At 43.6% G+C, this 25,785-nt stretch overlaps 1 protein-coding gene across 1 annotated transcript in view; it reads left to right on the top strand.

Annotated features, from left to right (window-relative positions):
* The window catches only part of PI15 (peptidase inhibitor 15), a 45,179-nt gene extending 29,450 nt beyond the window's left edge, over positions 1–15,729 (top strand). The window contains exons 3-6 of the mRNA XM_078687131.1: positions 4,278–4,396; positions 8,991–9,123; positions 9,249–9,364; positions 15,468–15,729. Of these exons, the coding sequence (XP_078543257.1) occupies positions 4,278–4,396; positions 8,991–9,123; positions 9,249–9,364; positions 15,468–15,603 (504 nt within the window). The 3' untranslated portion in view covers positions 15,604–15,729. The remainder of the gene's footprint in view (positions 1–4,277; positions 4,397–8,990; positions 9,124–9,248; positions 9,365–15,467) is intronic.
* Positions 15,730–25,785: the final 10,056 nt, after the last annotated feature.

The raw sequence follows: 25,785 nt of genomic DNA, 5'->3' as shown, positions 1-25,785 counted from the left end.
GGCCCCCTTTAAAAAACTGCCAGTGCTCAGCACCGGTGAGATCCAGCCCACTTAAAACCCTGGGCACTGTTTCATTCCAACTAAACTCATCAACTACTCCTTTAGTACTAATGACTCTCCAAACATAATTATGACACAGCAATCACATGAAATACAACTGAGGTCCACTCAAAGCTATAGCTTTTGAAAGAAATGCGGATGCATTCACAGTGGAGGGGAGTACAGTTAAATGCAGACCCGTAAAATAAACCAGAATGTCCTTGCATCATCTGGGCCTGAGATAAGACCCCCAATAGTATAGTCTATTCATCATTAGAACCACTGGGCAAGGCTTTCTTCTGGAAGGAGAGAACAAGGACTCTTCAATCCTCAGATCTTCTACTGTGCTTTTCTTTGCAACAAATTTATCAATGGACCAACATGTAAGAGCGAGGTTTACAGTGCACCCCACAGGACATGAGATCTCAGCTGTTTAATCTGGATTTTCTTGCAATTCAGGGTGCATGGAGGATAAATGTCAGGTACATCAGTAGGCCTCAGTTAGTAGTGGAATGCTTTGACTAAGCTGCCACCCGAAACAGAACTGTGGATTAAAACCAGTGAGATCGTTGGTATTGGTTGGCAATGAGAAATAGGAGGACATGTCTAGCCAATGACCGTTATATTGGAGCAGCTAGGCCATGATGGAGGTCATGGAAGGTTTAATGACGTGCAGATAATTTTCTAATTTTAACTTGTCACAGTAAATTAGATCTTGAATCACATTATTCTTAGAACAGAAACCTCAATTGTTTTTTCTCCCATAGTCCCTGATCAAATTTAATAAATGTTGTGGCATGGTCTGAAACAGTGATGTTTGCCAACAGGTTTTTTTTACTTCAACACTCAGATTACACTAAGAACATCAACCATAATCGTCTTTTCTCCCATAGTCCCTAGAAAAATTGAATATATGTTGGGGCATGGACTGACTGACGGTGATGGTTCCCAACATGAAGTTATTGTGTTCTCGCGCGAAAGAGCAGCCAACAAATGCGTAACCAGTTCTTGTACAGGTCCTGCACAATTCACCACTAATCCTTTATGGGCTTCCTGAATAGCATGCGTCAACAAGCGCCATATAAATACAAACCTTTTTCCTCCTCTATCCTTCTGCTATCATTCCAAATCCAAATAACTGACTAACCTATCCAACACTTAAAATGTACTTGCATGTTTCACTATACTAATTCAACACTAATCCTCTATGGGTCCCGGAGTAGCGTGCTACTCGCCAAAAAATCACTTTGGCGCCTCGTCAGGGGTAGTAAGCGCTATATAAATGCAATTACAATACAATACAATACATGTGAATATTATGAGCATCCGCCAGGTTACTGGTAGCGTCTGCTCTCAGGAACAAATGCCCTCACCCACCCGAGAGTGGCATGCTTCATCATCGGGCTTTGCACCATGTTGGGCTGGCACTGCAATACCTGATGTGCTGGGGCACTTTTCCAGGGATCTATATGTAAATCGCCAGATGAATGAGAATGCATTCAGTGGGAGAGAAAATTAAAATGTGCGAATCAAGAAAAAGGTGATATAAAAATAAACTATGGACCAGCACAGCAGTGGGTCTATAGGTGATTTACACTTCGCTACATCAGAGACAGGGACCATTAGATTCCAGTGTCCCTGCCATATGTTTTAATCTCGACATCGACCATTCAGACCACATTAAATACATTGGCATATATGGTCTATAGTTGATTTTAATATCACCTTCTTCTTTTTCTGATTCACCCAGTTACACACAGAGCAGTATACTTTGTTACATTGATTCTATATTTGGAGTGTGTATACTGGACCATAATCTCCTTGTCCTCCGTGTATTTGACACACACGTGAATACTGTCAAGACTGTCTTCCTAATGGAAAAGAGTTCAAGCATCTACAAAGCTACATAAACTTTAGTCTGAGAGAACAGCACATGACATTCCAGCATATGTTTTAAGCTTTGGAATACATTTTCTCAACTTCCCATCAGAAGTCACAGATATAGGGACTGTACAGGGCAATAAGAGGGCTAAAACATGCTGAGGTACATTTCCTTCAGATCCACATATTGGTTTGCAGGCCCTAGAATTTTAACTTTACCCAAAGGAGATGTGAAATTAGAAATTACCAGTCATCCTTAAATTAACTTAACCGTTTTATCTCTTTTTTTGGCCCACCAGTTTGGTCTCAAAGTCTGGGACAACAAGATAGAAACACCCTGGTTGAGATCATTAAATCATTTAAAAAAATGCGACTTTTGTGCTTGGAGAAACTAACGTTTACTGTCTATGTATTGCTCAAAAGCTCCTATACCAACGAAGAGTTGTCCAAAATAAGTTCATTGTGGTGTGAAGCCGGCAAAGTGATGAATTATGACAACTAGGTAGGTGAAGGTAAAATGCCGACTCCAGTCCGTAATTGGCATTACTCTTTATAGTCACTTATCATATAGTAACAGCTCCAATACCAATAAGTAGTCAACATTAGAGGTGAAAATAGCGGACTACTGCTCTTGTTTCCTACATAGGATTAGAATTGTGCTGTTACAAAAGCAAATCATTTATGTTAGCCGACTTGTGTTTCACTGGGCATTGTTTTGAAATGTTTATTTATTTATTTTATTTATTTAAAGTGTTTTATATAGCGCTGGCTAGACCCGGAGGTATCAGAGCGCTTTACATGAGGTTTCACAAAATTACACGATTACATCAGTTTCGATTTACAACAGTTGCTAGACAAACAATTACAGGAGCATAGAGAACAAGATAAGTGGAGTGTAGAGGGGAAGGGGGTAAGGGTAAAGGGGAGGGAGGTAGAAAAGGCAGAAACACGAAGGAAGGTCTGCCCAAAGTCCGGCTGGGTAGGTGACGGTCGAGAGGGAAGTCCCAAAACCTATCTCCTCTATAGCTATTGGTAGCTCCCCCGAGCTTTTGCCAAAAAGCTAGGTCTCAATGGGAAACATTTAAAGAACATGGAGGGCAGAATAATGGAGCGTAGAGGGGAGGGTGAGAAAGGGAGGAAAGGGGAAGAGACAACAAGGAGAGACGAAAAGAACTCTGTCTAAAGGCTGACTAGGTAGGTGACGACCAAGGAGGGAGGCCATGGCCCATCTCCCCTTTAGCTAAACTAGGTAGCTCCATCGGGCATCTCATCTTCTCAGTTTCATGAAGATTGTCTTAAAAGATTATGGTCCTGATTCACTAAGATATTTTTTCTGTGTTCCAAGTTTACAGCCAAAAGTGCCAGGGTCTTTGCCTAGTGGGTATTCAGAACCGAATACAGGTAGTTGTAAATCTATGTACACCTATGTAATTGTACGTCATAAAAGCGAACATGTCAATAACACAGGTGTGATTCCCTTGCGGGGAGGTGCCAAGTGGGTGTTAAAAGGCATGTTTAGTCGTCTCAGTTTGTGTACACCATTCAACATGTTAGTTTGTAAAAAATATTTTCCCTGCAGAGATTAAACATGAGCAGTCCGAATCTGTACTTGACTTTCTCACAGCAGAGTTGTATTATGCATGCAAATCTACACTGGGGACTGATTCTTTCGTGAAAAAACGCACATGATTTTTTCCAGCAGTATGCATGAAGGTCTGCGCCTGGCAGAGTTCCTGGCAGAGTTTTTCAGTCTTACTCTTGAAAGGATTTATGAATTAGAAAGGAGTGTAAAAGTACGTTCAAGCAGAGGTTTAAATCTCAGGACAGTCTTCAGCATTTCTAAAATGAGGATATCTAATGTTGCTGTCCACATTCTACATAATCTATCAGTTACATATGTAACCTTTACATGTGCACACAGAACAAATTCCCCGGCTGCATGAAAGTAATCATCCTTCCTGTGATCAGCCACGGCCCGTGGAGGGAGTTTTGGTGGGGCGGAGAAGCGGGGCGGGGGAGTGGCAAGGGAGGGGGTGCTAAAAACCAGAGTATGGATAATTGAATGTAAGTAAACAATTTAATAAATAAAACGAATTTCGTAGCGCACCCTGCATCGGCGCACTACGAAATTCGTTTTATTAATTAAATTGTTTACTTACCTTTTAGCACTCCCCACCCTGCCCCTCCCCCGCCCCGCCTCTCCGCCCCTCCGAAACTCCCTCCACGGGTCGTGGCTGCCTGTGATAATAGTAGAGACACATGAATCTCATAAAGGTGTACTTTGGCTGCAAACATTCTTACATTCTTCAGTGTCTCATGTTTCTGATGGAGATATAACACATTTTGTGTCCTTATAGGTGTGGGATGAAACCCTTGCCAAGACTGCGGAAGCATGGGCTGCAACTTGCATATGGGACCACGGACCTTCCTACTTACTGAGATTTCTGGGCCAGAATCTCTCTGTGCGCACTGGAAGGTATGGACTGCACTTTATAGGCATTTATTCTTTTTTCTTCTTCTAGCAGTCTGCTATTTGGAGATTTAGGAATCGGCTGATCAGATTCCATTTTGATGGGGTCGGTCGGAAAGGAATCTGGACCAGATTTCTGAATGGCTCGGAGAGCCCGGTTGCCATTCCGGAAATCTTTCCTGCCAAGGAATTCCGATGGAAGATTCCCACAGCCTTTCTGTGCCGGCCTTTAGGACACAAAAAGGCTGTCAGATTCTTACTTTGGAGACCTCCTGCAGGGCCCCCATCGATGCACGGCCTACAAATGGCTGCCTAGTGTGTGCCTGCTGTGCCCCCTGTTGATTCCTGCACCCAGTGGCAGGCACCTTGAGGTGCCTGCCACAGGGTGCAGGGATGAACTGCAACTCAGGTCTTTGCAATGAGAGCATGCATTCCGTTTGGAATGCATGCTCCCCTTGTTAAGAATAGGATTGCGACTGGACAGGGTTCCATCGCATCCTACTTGCGGGGCTGGAACCGACGAGAGGAGGTCGTTCGGTTCCAGTTCCCAACTGATGTCAGACGGACTCCGGTCAGTCCGACATCAGAATCGGCCCCCAAATAGTGAGCCATTCAATCTAATGTGTATGTCTTACTTCAATTGCTGTTTTGTCGAAGTCTGTGAAGTTTTGAGAGCTTTTCAACTTTTCAACATTTTTGCAAAAGTTGTTAAAACTTCTCCGGAGTTGCAAAGTATGAAATGGTTATGGTAAAAAAGGTAGTGTAAAACGTCAAACTTGAAAAAGGGAGTGAAAGGGGCGCTGTGTGACAGCAGGAAAATTATCCTTTGGGTCTTGGGATGAGTGATGTTGCAGAGTGCCGACTATTGGTTTCCAGTCTGCCACAGAGGGTTAAAGACAGGCCTGAGTGAGAACAAGAAAAAATCTGGTCACAGGCCAGTTCACTGCAGCTTTAACTTCCATCCATTTAGGTGGGATATGTGTATTCAAGAAACAGGGGTCAGCAAAGTTAAACTACACCTTAGGAAAATTCAAGAAACTTTCCACATCTTTGCAAAGGGCAAATTTTTCTGACTTCTAGAAACTTTGTGGGCCTATTTTTAGGTCGAGCATTCGAGGCCTCTTGTATATACTTTAGTATATACTTATATATTAGTATATACGCATATGTGTATGTACTTTGTGGGCTCTGGAGATCAGCCCTAGGACTTCTATGCTTCCACTTAAGGACTTTTTTTCTGTTCAACTGCCTCTATTTAACTGTCTTAATGAAAAAGGACCAGTAGAGGTCATTAAAATCCTAGAATTGCTTTCTGCTGTGGGACTTTCTTTGTTTTTTCTGGCAACTGCCTCTATTTAACTTTCTTGATAAAAAACGACCAGCAGTGGTCAGTAAAATACCAGAATCACTTAGCATTCTCTAGATTCCAGTTCATAGAACTTGTCTTCCACGAGCACCCGTAGACAATAATATTTTTTTCAAATTTGTATTTTCAGAGATATGACCACTGAAGGCCCTGATTTTACATTAAAAACAGAGCTTTGGACCATACCATTTCCCGCTGAAAAGCAATATTTCTCTCCTAGTGTTACCATACCTGGCATGTCACGCAGTTTGATGCTTACTTTCCCTCCATGTTAAAATACAGTAGATGTTTCAGCACCCAGGCTAATGTGCTGCATAGCTTAATACATGGAAGGTCGCAAATGTGAGACCGATTGCATTGCAAATGCTTGTTAATTTCACTCACCCATAGTCCCTTGACTCATTTGATGATAGCCTTCAGCCATGTGGGTTCTACTCTGAAGGTGGGATAAGCGATGTGGCCATGCAAAAAAGGACCAACAAATTGTACAAAGTGTACATTTTTAAGAGAAGGGTTGCAGGCTTTGCTACAATGCAAATTATAAATAACAGCTTAACACTTTCTAAGTGGTAAAATTGATAGCAACTTTTCTAAAAAGAGCAGGTAACCATTACCAAAAAGTATGGCTTGATATCTTTTTTACATTTACATTTTTAGGGCCAAAAACAAAGGATCTAGCAGCAGGGCCGGGTAAGGCTTACCCTTCCCCTTCTTATTTGAGGCCAGGAGGGCACAGTGTACTTTGTTTATCAGTTTCTTAACTATACAAGACATAAGAAAATTGCATAATCAAACACAGTATTAGATTTGAAATACTCAGTGCTTCATTAGTTCAAGAGACCTGTATCATACACATCATACCATGCCCCTGCCATAACCTAAACCAGAGTCTACCTCCAACTTCAGCGATACTTTTGAGTCTGTACATTTTCTGGTAATATTTCACCGGCACAGAAAATGTCAAATTCTGACCAAGAATATGAATTTGCTACATATCTAAATATCTGACCTATGATAAGTGTAAGAGATTGTAAATGCATCTTCAGTTTGCACCGTAAGGTGAATTAAATACGCTTTCTGAGCTACAGTTAAAGTGCAAAGTATTCAATCACCAATGCCGCACATATGAATGAAAGGGACAGAAATATTAATATATGCATCTTGTTCACTAGATAGTATTCCTGGTATGTACTTGCCTCTCCCACCTGCCCTTATTCATTAGGCACCTGCACCTTATTCATTGGGCATGGGAGTCTTTTTGCTTTTTATTGGACGCTACAAAATCCTGTCCCACTCAAGTCATCCTCCCAAAACCAACAATGTGAGAGGATACGCGAGTCGCCAGTAAATGTGACATATGCAGTGCTTCTACTAGAGTCCTTTTATACTAACATCAGTCTTCCCTTATTCATAACAATTAAGATTACACATATAATGCACACTTAGTGCCATAAATAGGAGTTGCGGAATGTTAAGATCCTCAAATTTGAGCCATTTATAGAGGAAAAACTTGAATAGCAGCAACCTTGAGCTGTGCCTTTCAAGATTATTTTGCTATTTTGGAAATATTGGTTCTTAAATTTGTTTATGAGGATTTGTTTGTGAAGATTTCATTAAACACATTGATCCTCTAAATGGCAGCATGGCACTTTTCCTGTGTTGCATGGATTGCAGAATGGTGAATTACTCGTGACTTACTGATCCACGTAGTAGTTTAAATCGCACAGCAACTGGTTTCCGCAACATGAATAGCTAGCAGTGAAATGCCTGCTGTGAATTTGCTGCTCATTGGAAAGATTCCAGTGCCTATAAAATTCAATGCAGCAAGTAGCTTGGAAAGGCAAGTATGGCCTATTTGTGATGCACTCTCAAGCTGTTGTTGCTTTACCAAGTTTAGGATATGTTTTGGTGGAAAGTAAAACCACCGCACACATCTTCATCTGCCATATCTCGCAGTAGGGCCTTTTCCCTGCATGCCCTTCTTCTCCTTCTCTGCCTAATAAACAGAAGCATCGTGATGATGCCTGATCCTGACACTGGAAAGTTGGAAATGGTGCTTGCATACCTTTCTCCCTGAACTCGAGTAGCATGAGGCATCATTAGCATGAAACAAGTTAGTTAAGCGGCTTATCTGTTAACTTGGAAACGTTATTTATATTTTTTAATTTTTTAAATATTTTTAATTGTTTTCATAGTCATCAATCTGTTGCAATTTAAGTTAGTTATTGTATTATGCACCATTTGCACATTTTCATGTACACTGTATTGTATAATATTTGGGTCTACTTTGGCATTCTGCTTCTTTCTGTCTGCCTGCTCTATTACTTACACCAATGCAGGATCGTTGTAATTTATAATAGGTTAAAATATGAGTAGTTGTGTGTCTTGCTTGCAGGTATGTACATTGTTTGGATTGAATTGACCACTCCTTCGAAATTTTTTTACGTTCCCAAGTAACTTCATTAATTTTCATTGCACACTTAAAATGCTTACTTTCTAAAACTCTGGAGAAGATGCCCATAGAGGTAGTCCAATCTCCAAGGTTTCTTAAGTATTGCCTACTCTCTTTACTTACACATGCCTGCTGCGCCTCTCTGGCGGGGAATCCCTGTCTGCCTTTCATCTCAGAGCAGTCCCTTTACAATCAAGGGAGGGTCAGCAGTTTGAAATAAAAAGTGCCGCTTTCAGCGCTGCACTGTCCGCAGCACAGGCACTGCTTTTCACATGCATTGAGAATGGCACATTTTTTCATTACCAGGCACATTATCTAGGTCTGTGCCTGGAGCACCCAATGTGTGCTCTGTGGCCGGTGGTGGGACAGGGTACACCGGGTTTAGATCAGTTCAGTTTAAACAAAACCATACGTGCACCCCATCTGTTTCTGGACAGCAAAATCACTGTGTGTCACCAAGAAGTATTATTTTACTTTACTCTTCATGCAGAATTAATGGTGAAACCGCTTTCAAACACCCAGACCTTTTCTTTAATACCTCATGAAAGAGAACTTGGAATGGCTGGTGAAATTTAGAGTACATTATGCTATCCGAGTAATTGACTTTCTAATGAGAGACTTGTTCCAACTTCGGCAGTGGATTAACTCATTAAATATATTATCTAACAGGTATGTACATACTAATCTTTCATATAGTGGATATGTGTTTGGCTTTTTCTTTCTTAAAGGTGCAACTTATTGAACACTTGTTAAAAAATACATTAATATTTGTTTTCTCATAGATATCGATCAATTCTACAACTGATAAAACCATGGTATGATGAGGTCAAAGATTATGCATTTCCGTACCCTCAAGACTGCAATCCCAGGTGCCCCTTGAGATGTTTTGGACCCATGTGCACACATTACACACAGGTACAATTATGTATATTCTTATCTCCTTTGCTGTCAACCAAATGTTTCGTTTTTTAACTGTTTGCATGTACATGATTTAATGTTATGCTTTCTGGTAATATAAATAACAATGTTGACCTTTTCAGATGGTGTGGGCAACATCGAATCGCATAGGTTGCGCTATAAACACATGTGAGAATATGAATGTCTGGGGCTCTGTATGGCGAAGAGCAGTTTACCTGGTTTGTAACTATGGACCAAAGTGAGTATTTTTGTTGCCACCATTTTGTGCATGTTCTTTACACAAATCAGCAACATGTATGGAGTTCTGATAGGATTATTTTATTTTTGTGTACAGATAGATTTAGCATAACTGTAACGTCTGCCTTAGCAAAACCTGTCTAACAAGGAAGTAAACCATTTAACACGCTTAATTTATAGCAGGGTTCTCCAAAATCGGTCCTAAAGGGCAGAATTCATGCCATATATTTAGCATATCTACATTTAGATAAATGTGGTTATCTTAAAAATCTGGCCAGGATCTGGTCCTCCAGGACCGACTTTGGGGAACCCAAATTTATAGAAATAGAATGAAACCTCATGACCTGATTCACCAAGCTCCAGGCTTAGGTGTAACTCTCCTATGAATAAGAAATACATGCTCATAAAGAAAAACTTTATGAATCACAAAACATTTATTTTCATGAAATAGAATGCTTAACTTCTAGAAATCCATGAGCAAGACACACATTTCAGAGATTGCTTTGTGAATCAGGCCAAAATATTTAGGTTTAACTATCAGCTTGACAGGAGTAAGACTCCACAGCGCAGTAAAAAAGGGTTATGTGTTGGGTCCTCAGCCAAAGCTGTGACCGATGTGCAAACAATCGTCTAGGCCATGGCACTGATACAGATCACAGAAGGAGTCTGTATGAAATTGGGTTGTTGGTTAACTGGGGTGTGAGCTCCGGTCAAGCAGTAACCACAATTCTTGTCAGGATGAGGCACAAGCAAACCCTAAATTAACATGTGCTCAAACCTTGGGTAGCTTGGCACAGAGCACTCACACTTAACTCAGAGCCAATGTGTAAAGTATTTTATATTTTTTACAGCACTTCAAACAGTAACAAAGTGAAAACACAGTACAAAAGGACCCCACAAAAGTTTTAGGAAAATAGAATTAAGTTTTAATAAATAAAAGAGACCAAAATGACAAAAATCCAATCAGTAAAAGCAGAGTTATGAAGTTTTAAAGATTTTAATGACAATGGAACCAGAAAGTGGCAACTATGGATATCTGGTCGCACTGGACAGGGTCAAAATCATAAGTGCAGGCTGACCGCAATGGAGTGCAGATCAGCTGCGGTCCAGATTAGGACCAGACTCGGCCTGCTAAAATTTACCTTCTCAAGTTAGTGCAAAAAGTCCCGTTCACAGTGAAGTGGGCCGTGAGGAGCAAGGAGAGAGTCGCGGGAAGCTGTCGGAGTAGCGCAAAGAGCACGCCAGGTGTTTCAGACACGCAATGCTGTAGCGTGAAAACGTGACTGCTGGAGCTTTGCTCTGAATCACAGTGAGGTCTTGGTGTGAACTGACCCGTCTGTGGCTGCAAAGAGCCCAGAAATTAAATACAGCTCCCTGAGCCACACCAAGGGTCTAGGACCAGAGGGGTACTACTTGGGGGTCAGAAACTCACTCTCCTTATTTGGCCCTCAGGGCTGGTGCAGGATGTTGGGGAGCCTTGTATGCCCCAGAGGATCAGATGAGGAAGCCAGCACAGTAGCCCTTGGAGTCACTCTGGTGGTGCTCAGTTTAGGATGAAGATGCAGGCCCAGTTCTCCTCTCCCAGACAAGAGGGCATCAGTCCAGCAGTCCAGCAGTCCAGCAGAGTAGCCATCCTTTGAGCACCACAGCAGTCCTTTTTGCTGGCGGAGTATCCACAGGTCCAGAAGTGTAGTGACGATTTGGTGTCTGAAGGCCAATATTTATATCTGGTGCCTTTCATCTAGAAGGGGAGAGAAGCATCTAGAACTCCACTTGAAGTCCCCAGGCATCCTACCTTCCAAGTCATTGCTCTAGACTAACTACAGGGGGCATGCAACCATTTATGTTGAAGCAGCACACTGTCTATTCAAGTGAAAAGGGGGCTGTGATAAGTTCCTTCCTCCCATCCGGCAAGTGATGGTTCTTCTATTCAAACCTGAGCTCCTGTTTGGAGTGGCTATCTATGAGGAAAACACAAAACCCACTGCCAGCTACACCCAGTCATGTGAACAGAGACAAGCTGCAGGCACTAAATGGCTAAAGCAGGAAATGCCAAATTTCTAAAAGTGCAAAAAGAACAATTGATGGACAGAATGCAGAACAATGTTATACATCCACCCCAGTACAGAGATCTGGACTAAAATACATTGTTTTTTTGCTCACCATGCCATTCCAGTTTCGACCCAGCCATATGCAAATCAGTTTTGACCCTGTGCCCAATGGGAAAAGTCCAGCTTGAACTGCCACGCCAGGTCCTCCCTGGACTGGAAACAAGCATAATAGGACCGCTTCCGGGCTTTCATCGCTCATCAGCCTGGGTAGCTTGACTCCAGTGGCATGGAGAGCATGGGACCCACGTCTGGGTATACCTGTCCCACTTGGGGTGACAAATGCAAAAAGAAAAATTGATGGACAGAATGCAGACAATTATCAAATATTCACTCCAGTACAGAGATCTGGGACTAGAGCCATCGTTTTTTGCTCATTATGCCATTCCAGTTTGGAACTAGCCATATGCAAATCAGTCGTGACCCTGCGCCCAATGGGAACAGTTCAGCCCAAACTGCCAAGCCAGGTCCTGCCTGGATTGGGACAAGCATCCTAGGACCGGTTTCGGGCTTTCCGCCCTCATCAGCCAGACTAGCTTGACTCCAGTGGCATGAAGAGCAAGGGACCCACATGTGGTCATACCCGTCCCACTGGGGGGGGGGGGACAAAAGCAAAAAGAACAATACTGGCTGATGTGGTGTCCCTTCAACAGTGCCAAATTCCAGAGGTGTCTGAGGTTGCTTTTGAGTGTTTTTGGAGGAGTATAGGCCTGGATTGTTTGTCTTCCTATACTGAGATCCTTCTTAAGTGTTTTTTCTTATTTAACCAAAAGAGATTGCCGGGGAGTGAACCATGCTCTTTTCGTTTAATTGATTTAGCATCTTCCTAGGAGAGCAGTGTCCCTTCAATTTATCCTATATGTTTTGTGCATCACTACCTGCTTGCCTATCTGCCCTAGGGGCCTCTCCGGTTGGCCTGACTTTGTGGTAGCTCCCGCTATGTTCTCCTCTGTAGCAGCAAATCCTTTTGAGCAGCTTCTTGCAGAAGGGGTATCCTGCCTCGTGGAGCCCTCATCCGCTACAGCCTGCAGCTTTTTCCCACTGGAGATTTTAAACTTCCAAAAAAGAGACTTAGTCTGAATGTAAAAATCATTGCAGCAATGTCTAGCGCCTCTCTGGTGAAGACCCTGCCTCCTCAGACAACGCTGGCAGCCTTGCCCACTAAACTTTATCTTCTTATACATTTTGCTCCAACATTTTTTCCAAGTCCGAAGATAGGCAGAGGCAGGGCCCAATCCACTTTGTGCATCCAAACTGTACTCCATTGAGGTTGGCCATAACTTTGACTTTGCCCCAGTCTCGCATGAATACATGTCCTCAGGTGGCGCTTTGAACTTTTAGGTGCTACTTTTAAGATTGAGCTTAAAAAATTCATAACTCTGGTTCTACTGAATGGAGTTTTGCCATTTTGGTGTCAAATAATCCATTCAACTCTACTCTAATTGTCTAAATTGGTGTAAGTGTTCTTGTGTTTTACAAAAGACAGGTGGGCAGTGGACCTTAGCAAAATGCCGCACCCACACTGTTATACCCCTAAATTAAGTCAATTTGGGAAATATATTTCATACAGTGTGCACTACCCTGTGTGCGCCCTCTCCCCAAAGAGTGCTCCCCTCTCCTGGGGAAATTGTTTCAAACGTTGCAGTTAGAGGTGCACCACATACAAGAATTTCAAGATGATCACAAAAGAATTTTGGGGAGGTTTTTGACAGCGAATTTCAAGAATCCAATGATGTTCTTCTTTTATTAGTGGTCTTTTAAATACTCATCAAACCAGCCAAAGTGTTTCGTCCAATAAACAGTGGACTTCTTCAGGGCAAAGTTGTAATGATGTTAGTACATACATTCTGGTTCTGTTGTCAGAAATATAATAACTGTCTAGTAGGAGACATACATTTTCAAATGACACTGTCCAAGTCAAATTAGCAAATGCTGATCAATTCGAAAAGTAACATTTCACACATTTATGGGTCAGGTAAACAAAAGTGTGTTTATTTCGTATCTGTATTTGGGGGAAGGCATATCAGCCCGATGAACTTCATCCATACCCGATCCTATCCTCCTGCAGAGTTGGGTGACGTTCTAGGTGCTCCAGCGGATGTGCGATGTCCTAGGTGCCAGAAGAAGCAGGCTTTCTTTAAGTGTGTTGCTGAAGGATAGGATCAGGTCTGGATGAATATCAAGGCCATAGTGTAGCAAAATCAACAGCATGCAGGCTGATGCCACTTACAATGTGAACCAGCCTTCTATGGACACAGGTGCCTTTCATAGGGCGGATATGCCCTCCCCCTAACACAGATACGAAATAAATACACCTTTGTTTACCTGACCCATAAGTGTGTGGAATATTACTCTTCGAATTGATCTGCATGTTCTTATGTTGTGTTTTCAATCTTTTACTGTTTAAGTGCTGCATAAATACTTCATGCATTACTTCCATGGCCGGACTGGCCGCAGTGGGCACCAGACATTTCATCGGTGGGCAGGAAGGGTGGGGGCTAGTTTTGGACCCTTGGGAGCCAGTTTGTTACAGGTAGCCAGTTTTTCAGCAGTGCTGCAATTTCGGCCACCTGTAACAAAAGCGGCAGAGGAGTGGTGTTTCTCAATCTCACCCCCTGCCCCTTTGGAGGCCAGTCGAGCTGATTGCCATTGCTGCTTTCAGTTCCCAGTCTGGCCGAGATTGCTTCTCAGTTGTCTGACTGTTTTTGTGCCAAGCTGCCAGAGGGTTAAGCTCATGTTAATTTAGTGACTTTTGTGATTCCCCCTGACAAGGATTGTGGCTGTAGCTTGAGAAGGGCCCATCCCTCCTAACCAACAACCCAATTTCTCACACGCCTCATGTTCTGTCTCCCGTAGTACAAAACATTTACTAGAGGTTAGAGGGAAGGCTTGGGAACCTTATAGGAAATTCGATTTGCCTTAGTGGGAATCTTGTATGTGGTAAACCAAGCCAATAGACCTCCTAATTTCTAAATGATTGAGAGAAATATAAAGAAATCCACAAAAACAACGGAAGCACTTTCTGATCAATGTAGTCACTTTAGTGTTTTCTGGAATACGGTGGAACTCAAATAGGGTGCAATGGGTCTACTCGTTATGACCCCCTCGTGCATGTGCAGTCTATCCCATAATCTTAGGCTTTTTGGAAGTTTCTGTTGTACAAATGATTGTATGGCCAACACTTCCTATTTTCCAAAATAAGTTCCTGACTCATTAACATTCAGCTTGACCTGCCCCATGTTTGAAGAAATCGGCCCCAATCCATCTACAATCCAGTAGATTGCATTTTCATTTGGTATCTGTGAGAAGCCACATTTGCTCATAGTTATCCTGATTGCTCTTGCAGACAGGACTCTGCTTCTCGCTTAGAGGGCCTATGCAACACTAACACTCTTGTTTGCATTGGCAAGCAAGGAATACATTGGATATAGGGTACTCCGGTTTCAAATTCAAAGATGCGCAGCCAATCATTTGAGGTTAAATCACCTTGATTATTTTTTACATGGGGGATGTGGCAAACCACATCATCTCTGAACTAGAACATGTACTAATATTTTGCTTTCTCCAGTTACACACTTGCATACAAAGAAATCAAATGCACTTACCTCATTCTGCGTGAGTATGTATCATATACCAGCTCCAGAATTCTTCCAAACTGCAAGTGTGACCTGAACGTGTGAGCACTGGAAGAAAACACTCACATTCTCTGTTACAGGATTTATTCGGATTGCTAGTGTCAGCATCTTTGTGTATTATCTTGTAAACTCAGAAAGGATGTAGTTGACTTTGGAACACTCTTTCTGTTCTTTGCGTTCTGCATTTTACTTATTTCTTCAAAGTATTTAAACCTGTTTATATATTCAAGTTCAGGAATGCCATTAGCCTGTGATAATGGGTGACTGGTGGATAGCAGCTAATCCTGCTTTTATTTGTAAAGACTTATGTATATGCAGTTTTTAAAATGCGATATTTAGTGAATTCTTCTATTTTTTTCAGGGGAAACTGGATCGGGGACGCACCATACAAAGTGGGAGTGCCTTGCTCAGCCTGCCCGCCCAGCTATGGAGGTTCTTGTACAGACAATCTCTGCTTTCCAGGAGTGACCTCAAACTACCTCTATTGGTTTCAGTAGCCTTTGAATAGTTTACCATATTCAGCACGGTCGCTAAATGAATTCTTTTAATTCTGTTTGTAAAACAGAGTAAATTACAGTCTGGAGCCTAAGGGAGTTCCACGTCGGCGCTTTGTCAGCGCGTTTTGGTGCTCTTGACTTTGGACATTAAAGAGGTTCTAGTTTGCTGCAAAGTACTGTGTGCACCGCGTTCCATGCTGCACTATTCAACATGTAGTACACATAGACTGCAAATGTAAGAACAAAGCACTTTCCCTTTGTGCATTCAAAATCATGTATGTACACATTTACATGCCATGTATTGTACTTTAATTGCACCTCAAGTCTCATGTTGTCAAATATGTTTCTCATTGTGTGACACCTGAAATACTGTGCATGCTTGCAAGTACTAAATGGCGCCACTTTGCTGACGCAGTCAGATAAAGCTGAGGGGAAGGAGTGACTCCGAGTGTAAATGACTTGGTTTACTGCCCTGCTCTTCACAGCTCACTCCACAAACAAAGCTGTGGAAGCCTTATATGTCTTATACTGGGAGAGATTTACTAGGCCCAACAGCCTCTATCCCTTTCAGGAATTATGAATATTTGGTGCTATGTAGGGCTATGCTGCTCATTAGTCCATTGCATTCTCACCTGCGATTTGCCACTTGCTTTTCAAGTTAGTTTTTTTCGTCCAAAGCCACTGCAGCATGGAGATGGTCACCCATGTAAATTCGACATCTCCTATATTTACTAAGGTGTGCCAGCTAATTGCATTTCTGAATTCAATTGTAGAGGCATCTTAGATACTAACTTTCACCTGTTGTGGGTAACCATGTGCCAAAGTGTGTGTAAATTACATTTGCTATTGGAGTTGAGTAGGGAAAAAACTTTCAGAAGATAACAATTCAGTTATCAGTATATAACACAGTCTAAAACGTTTGAACCTTGGAAAAGATATTGGAGATGCTCATTATTGTTCAGAGTAACGTAAAGCGCTCACAGCGCTCTAAAGCAACCACAAAGGGACATGTAGCACTATATAAAACTCCTAAAAAAATAATAAACAACGTGATCACATGGTGCTAGTTAGTAACATATGACATTAAAATAGTGTTCTATTTTGTTGTGTTGTTTTGCGCCACAAAATTTTAGGTTTGTGCTCTAAAGCAGTACATGCAAACACAAAGGAAATGACACAAAATAGCTCACACTTATAGTAAGGCGTATTACAGCAACTCGGTGTGCGTTAGCATTATCCTGGCAATTAATGTAATCCAGCTATCAGAAGGTTAACATTCTTGCCAACTGAACAAAAGTTAAATACATTTTATGGAATTTAGAATAATGTGTACATAACCCCAATCCACATAAACAGTATTATATGTTAACTAATAGCTACTCTAGTACTTTAATACACGCCATACTCCTTTTTGAATAGCATATGGTGAAATCATTCCAGAAAGGGATGTAAGTTTAAACTCATTTCACCGACCATTTCTGCGAAGGCCCGCTGAGGCCTTCTAATCTCGAGTTTCAACGCTTTCATGGTATGATGATTTTGCACATATTCCTATTTTTCTAAAATATCAATTCGCTTTGTTTGCTTTGCTTTGTTAATGTTCTTTGAGATTTAATGAAAGTGTATTTATCTTTTCGAAATGTATTTCTTTCAAAGATGTTCCTTGCCTTTTGTCAAAATATGTTATATAAAAAGTTACTTTTTTTTGTACAAAGATAGATCACAATGCATGTTGAACAATTGTTTGGATGTACAAGATCATGCAAGTGAAGCATAGTTGCAAAGCAAAACAGTCATCTAATAAGTCAGCCACGAGCGATAAAGGCCACAACATTAGTTGCACTGAGTGCAATGAACAAATGTTGTTCTGCATGAAAAATCCTTAACAAAATTAGGTCACCTTCACAAAGTTTTTCCAGTAACAAGTTGTGCCCAACTCCGGAAAAGTCTGTGACTAATTTAGGAATTCATATAAGTGTGAAATACTTACCCAGCCGATTCAAAAAGCAGGAGTAAGACACAATTAGAGTTTTTTTTGTAAATTGACCCCAAGAATCTCTATATTCGTTGACAGTCACTTCAGCAGGCGAATACATCTGGACGCCTCAACAAGTTAGGTTGCTAAACTAGATACACATTTGATATTTCTTGAATGAAACCTCAGTGAGATTGTTATATCTCAGACTTTCATTCTTCGATGTTAAGACGAGGAGTACTACCTTTTTCAATACAATTCTTAACTAGTTTCCAAACTTTCTAGAGTAGTCTGAATAAAAACAGGCTTGGCTTCCAAATGGTTCTATGTCATATAAGATACTCTTATACTATTTCCAGCTTTTTATCCATGAAAACGCTGTCTTCTGTGACTTGTAGTTTGGTGTTCAGATTTCTAAGCAAAGGCTTAAATGTCCCTGGTGCTTTTGAATGGCTTAAGGTGTCTCACGTGGCATGTGACTGCGTGGCAGCCAAGCATAGAAATAAAGTTGTTAATCATGTTTAATACCAGTCATATGGCTTCTTCACGGCGGCATAAAACAAGTGATGTTTTCTGACATACCATGCCACCAATGCCACATATTGTGTTATTTAAATCAAGCCACAGTTTCCGTGAATTCATAATATGCTTACTTTGCTCTTGTAATCCTTCTTCCAATTGTAGGAAATGTATGGCGAAAGTCTTCTTTAAGGATGATCCACAAGCACTTTTGAAAAAAATAGTATGACTAGCATTTTTGTAATAAATTTATTTTGAACATTTTGTAGTAACCATGTCCTCAAATGTGTCTTTTATTCAAAGGGTGTTCTGTTTTTTTTTAATCAATTTTTTCTTTATTTTGATTTTTAAAATATGCAAATTATCAAGAGTTCAATACATTTTAAAGAGTGTACAGTAATTGCTGCAGTATGATATGGAGAGCAAGGACCCATATAAACAAGCAAGAGCAAATGCAACCCGAGTATTGGACATAGCTATTTTATTTGGGAGTCAGTATCGCAGGTCTGTGTGCTTTATTTCTAAGTACAGTGTGTAAGTAATCCCAGAGAATAGATGGTGACTAATTGTGTTGTACTAATCAGATACAACACCTCTCCATGCCCACACATCTGAAAATCGTGCAAGGTAGGAGATGCAGCCAGTACTTCCAAATCTTTCTAGTTGACAGTGTGCCACTTATAAGATTTGTCAGTGGGCTCCTCGTGGCAATGGGATTTCTGTACATACTTTGTTGTATTTTCTAAGTCAAATGGCTGAAATGACATGGTCTGTGTGTATCATTCCAGCGTATCAACATCATTTCCAGTGTGTGAGAAGTTGGCCTGGTATATGATGTTCACTATTCTAGTGAGCACCTTGCACCAGTCCAAACAACCCTTATGGTGATGGTTGTAAAGTCAACCTTATAGACCAGCTATCTTAGTGGTAGCATAGACAAAGCAGTCTTAGGCTAACACTTCAGAGAGCATGTGAAGCCAGTTGTTTTACCAATAATAACCCCTTGAATACCACATGAAAGGACACCACACAAGGTATATATCAAATATATATGTATTTATTTCTAACAAAACCCCTCTGCACTCTTTATGAGGTCAGAGTTCTAAATACAGCACAAGTTACTTAATAAGGATACGTTAAGTTGCACAAATACAATTCTGCCCTAGGGGCCTCAAGAACCATATACTAAAGAAGTGGTATAAAAACCACTTCAGGACAGGTGAGTAGACTTAGGGCCTTGGAAATCGGTGGGGCTACACAGAGTAACCAAAGGTTAGGAAGCAGGAGCCCCACAGGGTGCGTGTGCAGTGTCTAAACACACACGCTGGTTCTCATAGACTTTCAATGGGAACGTCAAGTTTAGAAACTAGTTGATTTCGGACCTTCAGGGTGGACTACGGGAAAACCCAGTTAAAGTAGGACACTTTGATAGTTATTACCCACGGGAGCACCAGAGTACTCGAGTTACCTCATCCAGGGAAGCCGGGTGCATAGGTGTCAAGTCGTGTCGGGTTTAGTCATCGAATCATATGGAGAGCTAAAAGAAGATGCTGCAGGTAACCTGGAGGAAGATGTCCGGGTGGATCCAAGGGTGGATCGAGGAAGTGAAGAACCTGAAAGCAGAGGGGACAGAGTCTGGGTCACTAGCCAGTGACCAGGACGGAATCAGGACGGAACCAGGTGATGTCGAGATGCAATCAGGTGAAGAAGTGAAGCTTGTCTCTGCAGCCACGTGGACCAGGAGGTGTCGACGATGACCAGGAGCTGGATACGGACTTTCCCACAAAGGATCTCGCTGTTGGCGGTGTCGGCTTCTGTATCGGAGTTAACAAGCCTTGGCAAAGGCAACCCATGCAAGATGTAAAGATCGGCTTCTTGTTCAGACCAGCAAGATCTGAGGAGCTTCCCTTTTGCAGGAAAGCAGGAACAATCCCAAAGCAAACAGGAAAGTAGCGTTGATTCAAGGTGATGTCTTCAGGAGGGCCACTAGCCAATGGGCTAGCAACCGCAAAGACACATTGAGGAGAAACGCAGGCGCAGGCCCCATGCGGCACTCGTGGAGTGTGCAGGGCTGAGATTCAGTGCAATTACTGCTTGGGGATTGGGTTTCTCGGATCCCAATGCACAAGTTTGAGGACGTCTCAGAATCTGCACAATTAGCAAAAAACAGGTACTGCAGGTTGTCCGGTCCCACGACTCTTGTGTCTGCCACGGGTCTCAGCTTTGCTGTGGATGTGGGTCGGGGTCAGAGAAGTCTGGAAGTCCAGAGGCTGCATCACTAGGTTGTCAGGATCCGGCTGGAGCATCGACGAAGCAAACCGGCAAGTTACTGGTGGTGCCTGTTTGCACAGGGTGGTCACTCCTTGACCACAAGGGAGATTCTTTAGGCTTCTAATTGCAGTAGAATGTTGAAGGTCCAGAGTTTCATTCCAGAGTTTCAGTTCAGGATAATCTAAAGTCTCTAGACTCAGCTCCTACCTATATACTGATTTGAGGGGCTGGATTACCTGCTAGGCCCCTCCTATGGGTGGGACCAGGGAAGGGGGTGGTTACACCCCTTTCCCTTTGTCCAGTTTCGGGCCAGACCTGGGGCTGGAGTGCCCCAGCAACTGGTTTGAACCGGGCTATGCATGGGGCACCTTGTGTGCCCCAGACAGTGTCTCATTTCATTCAACCCACCCTGCCCCAATACACAAGAGCCTGTCTGGGGCAAGGCAGGAAACCTATTGTCTAGGCCTCCCCTGCCGGAGTTTCATCCAGCAGCAGGAGGTCAGACTCGTGTCTGTGGCAGCAGCATCCATTTTGTGATGCTGAGGCTCTGTTTAACTTTAACCGGGTAAAGCTACAACTACATGTCTTCTTCCTCTAGAAGGGTGGAATGCTACCCCCGCTATAAGGACATGGTTCCGAAAGCTGCAGACAGGCTCCGCTCATGCTAGAGCACCATCTCACATAAAACCAAGCACTTTGCCTCCAGGATTGTTAAGGCCTGCCAATGGAGTGACTTATAGGTATATATTTGTCTATATATAATGGTAGGTATAGGAATACTATACCTAAGCAAGGGGTGTTTACACGACCTTGCCCCAGCTGAGTGATCAGCCAGTTGTGTCAGTTTGGATGGCCAGCCAGGGGTGGCATAATATATGTTGCAGCCCCTGGTAGGCCTTGAATGCACCTATGCCCTGGGTACCTATGGTACACTATACAGGGGCTCACAAAGGTGACCAAATACCCAATTGGATATGTACCTAAAGTGCATGGTATGAATTTAGAGAGAGAGCAGATAGCCTGGGGCCCTGAATAGCAGGATCTCAGGCCAACTAAGTCAAAAACCAGCTAAACACTAGGCAAAAAGTTGGGGCAACCATATAGTCAGATATCCACCTTCCTACACAACCCCCCCAAACGAAAGGAGATAAGGCTATCCTTGACCAGGTAAGCCTATATTGCCTAAGTGGTCATATAAGGAAGTACCTGCACTAGCATGGTTACCCCCTGTCTCATGATCCACTAAGCAACCCCTTACCCTAGGGGTATCAGAGGGTCTCCACCATAGGGAATCTCTACCTGTGGTGTGTTTTGGAAAAGTAAAAGGCTGGTGTTGGGATGGAGTACTGAAGTGAGGCTCCTTTAATGTAGGGCTCAGCTTCCTCCAATCACTCTCCACCATGTGTGCCTTGCTTTCCATGACTGAGTTGCACCGTGCTCTCAGGGTCAACCTCTGGCTACTTCCAGCTGGAGGCTGGGTCCCTTTTGTTGGCTTACTGGAGGGACAGGTCAGGTTTGGGGCCCTTAGGTCCCATGTTTGGCTGTGGCCAACAGAGTCCATCTGGGGGAGGTTCCTAACTAAGAGTAAGGGAGTTCCCTCAGGAGTTTTTGGAATTTTCACCTCGCTAGGGCTGCTAGCTTTGGTGCCCCTAATCTGCTGATGGGGGGGTCCTGTGGACAGGGGTCCACTGGCCTCCAAGACCTCTACAGCCCTGGGCTGACTGAGGCAGGGTAGAGAGGGGCAGGTTACCTGCTCCAGACTGGATCCCACCTTGGAAGGATCCACTGACATCAGGGGCTCTGCCAGGCTAGGCCTGACTACCTCTGGGGCAGTTCCTTCACAAGGGGTAGGGTCAGTTCCCTGAGGAGGCTGACTCTCACCTAATATCTGGTGGGAGGGAGACTTTTCTTCCTCCCCAATACTCTCTGTCTGTGTGGAGTGATCCATAGTTTCAGGCTTCACAACACAAAAATCTGTTTGAGTTTGGGCTGTGAACATCACAGCCCTACCAACCTTTTCAGGAAGGAACTCTGTTTGCATGTGGGCTGTGACCATCACAGCCCTACCAACCTTTTCAGGGAGGAAATCTTGGGCTGGGGCTGTGGCCATCACAGCCCCACTAACCTTTCCAGGAAGACCTACCATTTTGGAATGGGTGTCTTGCTGTACCTCAGCCCAGGCTGAGATCTCTAGATTATTTCCTAGCAGACAATCTACAGGCAAGTGTGTAGACACTGCCATGCTCTTTGGGCCTGTGACACCTCCCCAGCTGAGATTTACTACTGCCATGGGATAATCTTTCTACACTCCATCAATATTGATCACCTGGTATGTGAACCCAGGTAAACGTTGTCCTGAGGGGACTAGACTCTCAGTCACCATAGTGATGCTAGCCCCTGTGTCTATATAGGCGTCAACATTCTGACCATTGATGAGGGGCTCCTGTCTGTACTTGCCCAAAGTGTTGGGACAAGCAGTGAAGTTGGCAAACCCCATGCCATTCTCACAGACAAGTGTAGCTATGGTAGGGGACCTGGTTAGGCCAGAGTCCACCTGGGTTCCCTAGGTAAACCCAGCCAAATTCTTGGGGGCACTCCCACCACCTGGGGGATTACTACTAGTAGTAACAGGAGGTGTTGGAGTAGTACTTGGAGGAATGTTTTCCTTATTGCTGGCTTTTGGGCAACTGCTGTCAGTTTTCCAATGGCCAGGTTGTTTACATACATGGCAATAAGGTTTCTTGACATTAGAGGAAGGAGTTTGGGACCCACCCCCCTCAGAGGATTTTTGGGGCCCTGCAGGGGATTTGTCCTTAGATTTATACCCACCTTTCTCTTGAGGCTTGGTAAAATCTTTCTTCTGGTCACAACCCTGATTTTTAGGCCTAATCCTGGTTCTGACCCATTTGTCTGCCTTCTTACCCAATTCTTGGGGAGAGGTCAGATCAGAGTCCACCAGGTGCTGGTGTAGAAGCTGGTTTTGACAATTACTAAGGATCTGCTCCCTCATAATCAAATTATACAATCCTTTATAGTCATGTACTTTGCTGTCCAATAATCAGCCCTCCAGAGCCTTAGTAGCACAATCTACAAAATCAGTCCAGTCCTAAGTCTGTATCTTCTGGGTATCCCTGAACAACAACCTATATTGCTCAGTGCTTAAGCCAAACCCATCGATCAGAGCACTCTTCAGGACTGTGTAGTTGTTAGCATCCTCATCACTAACTGTGAGGAGCTTGTCTCTACCTTTTTCTGAAAAGGAGAGCCATAAGATTGCTGCCCACTGACTTTGGGGTACCTGCTGTACTTTACAAGCCCTCTCCAAAGCAGTTACCCATTTGTGGATGTCATCCCCAACTTTGTAAGGTGGGACAATCTTGCTTAGGTTTCTAGTATCATAGGACCTATATTTATCCTTAGGGATATTGCTGCCACCAGTGGAATCTAACTCACTTAACTTTTGTTCTCTTGCAAGAGCAAGTCTCTCTTTGGCTAGGGCAAGTTCTTGCCTCTCAATTCTCAGATTGACTTCTCTCATTCTGGCCTGATGCTCTTTTCTCTCAGGGGAAGACATTCTCCTAACAACATCTGACCCTAATGAGGCACCAGAGTGGCGAGATTCCCTGGATAAGGATCTCCTCCTCTTGTGCTCAGTATTAAGCCCGCTTGGGGGTCTGTATGGGGTTATGCCCCCTCCAGCCCCATGTAGGCTTAGGTTGGCCTGGCTAAGTACTACCACTTGGACCTGGCTATCAGCATCCCCATCAGAGTCCTCCTCTTCTACCTCATCTTCATCAATTAGATTAGGATCAGGGGAATCTTCTGTTGAGGGCTGTCCCTCATCTGTATTAACTGACAGACCTGTTGTTGGAAAACGAGGCAGCATCTGTGAGGCCTGCACAAATAACATGACACATTTGTTCTTCACTGGGAACCAAACACCCTAGGGCAGCGCCTGACTCTCAGAGGGTAGCGTTGCAGAGCAGTATGAGGCTTACTCAAGGGAGGTGGTGTGGGCTAGTAATCACCATTTGCAGGTGCGCAAAAATAACACTCAATAATTGATTGTCCAGTCTGTACTTTGCTTTATAAATGTAAGAGTACATTTATTAAACACACACACCACTCAATACTATACACCAATTTACAAATATACATAAGCTGTTGGAATTACTTTGTGACATTGCATAACATCTCCACCCCTCCCGCAGGGGGGGTGGGGTCTAGTACCACCACTCCCATGTATGCACATCATCTTGCCCCCAATGCAATTAGTTGAACCTATCCTGGAGCGAGGGCCCTGCACACTGGCACCATCCCAGTGGCGTCCCCCTCCCATTACCTCAACAAGCATTAAACAGGGATACACCTGCCTTGGTGACACATGACCCTGACTAAGCATCTCCTACAGACCCTAAAGTATACATCTCTACCTCTTAAGGATTAACAGTCTGGGGTCTTCACCTAAGCGCAGCAGCAAGACTACATGTTTACGCACACTTTAGAATGACAGTACTCAGCACATTTGGATATCATTAAAAATGCATTGCAATTACAGCCCCTAAAGGCATCACAGATGATCACAGGATTAAGTTGTAAATACCGTCAGACACCCTAGCAGGAGTGTCTAGCCACTTAAATCCACTTTGCTTGTGACGTCACCTTACACCAGTACTTCACATTGAACATCAGTCCCTATAAAGGAAAAAACCATTAATAAATGCATTTCAGTGCAATTGCGCCATTTCACCTCCAGGGGATGCCCTTCTCGAGACATCTCCAACTCAGCCCTTCAATCTTTGATGCACTTCTCAATGAACCCCCAGCTGCAGAACAAAAGTTCCAGACTAGGAGGTGATGCAATCTTCGCTGAGAGTTGAGGGGGTATTCTTTTTAAATCCTCAAGAAACTTAGGGTGGGACTTAGCTTTGTGCTGGGGGCGAGACTGCGCTGCTCCAGCAGCTCCCCCCAGCACCTTTTCACACTCAAGGGTGACCCCTCTCCTCTGGGGGCCACCAAAACGCCAAAAACAATACATTCCTCATGCCTTGCAAGGCATCATGGGGCACTTCAAGCTCCTGCCGCTTTCTGGGGCCTCGGTGGGTGGGCCGGTCCCACCCGGACCCCCGGGTAAGGGTATACGACGCGGGGAGCCCACACCTGGCTGCTCCGTGCTTTGGTCGGGGGCCCGGTCCCACCCGGGTCCCTGGCTCCTCCTTCCTTGTCCGGGCCCCGGTCGCACCCGGGACCCCCGCAGGCTCTGCACGTTGGAGGGCAGTCCCCGGGACCTGACCCACCCCGGGGGCCTTTCCTGGACCAGCTGCGGAGCCTCACGCGCTTCGCCGTCAGGGGGCCACAGGTCCAAGGTCTCTCACCTTCTGGGGGCCATATCACAGCCCCTGGAGGTCCGATCTGCC

This window comes from Lissotriton helveticus, chromosome 4_1 (genome assembly GCF_964261635.1).
Source record: "Lissotriton helveticus chromosome 4_1, aLisHel1.1, whole genome shotgun sequence".
NCBI classification, from domain to species: domain Eukaryota; kingdom Metazoa; phylum Chordata; class Amphibia; order Caudata; family Salamandridae; genus Lissotriton; species Lissotriton helveticus.
Note: the sequence above shows the minus strand (reverse complement) of the source record. Positions and strands in the feature narration are given on the sequence as shown.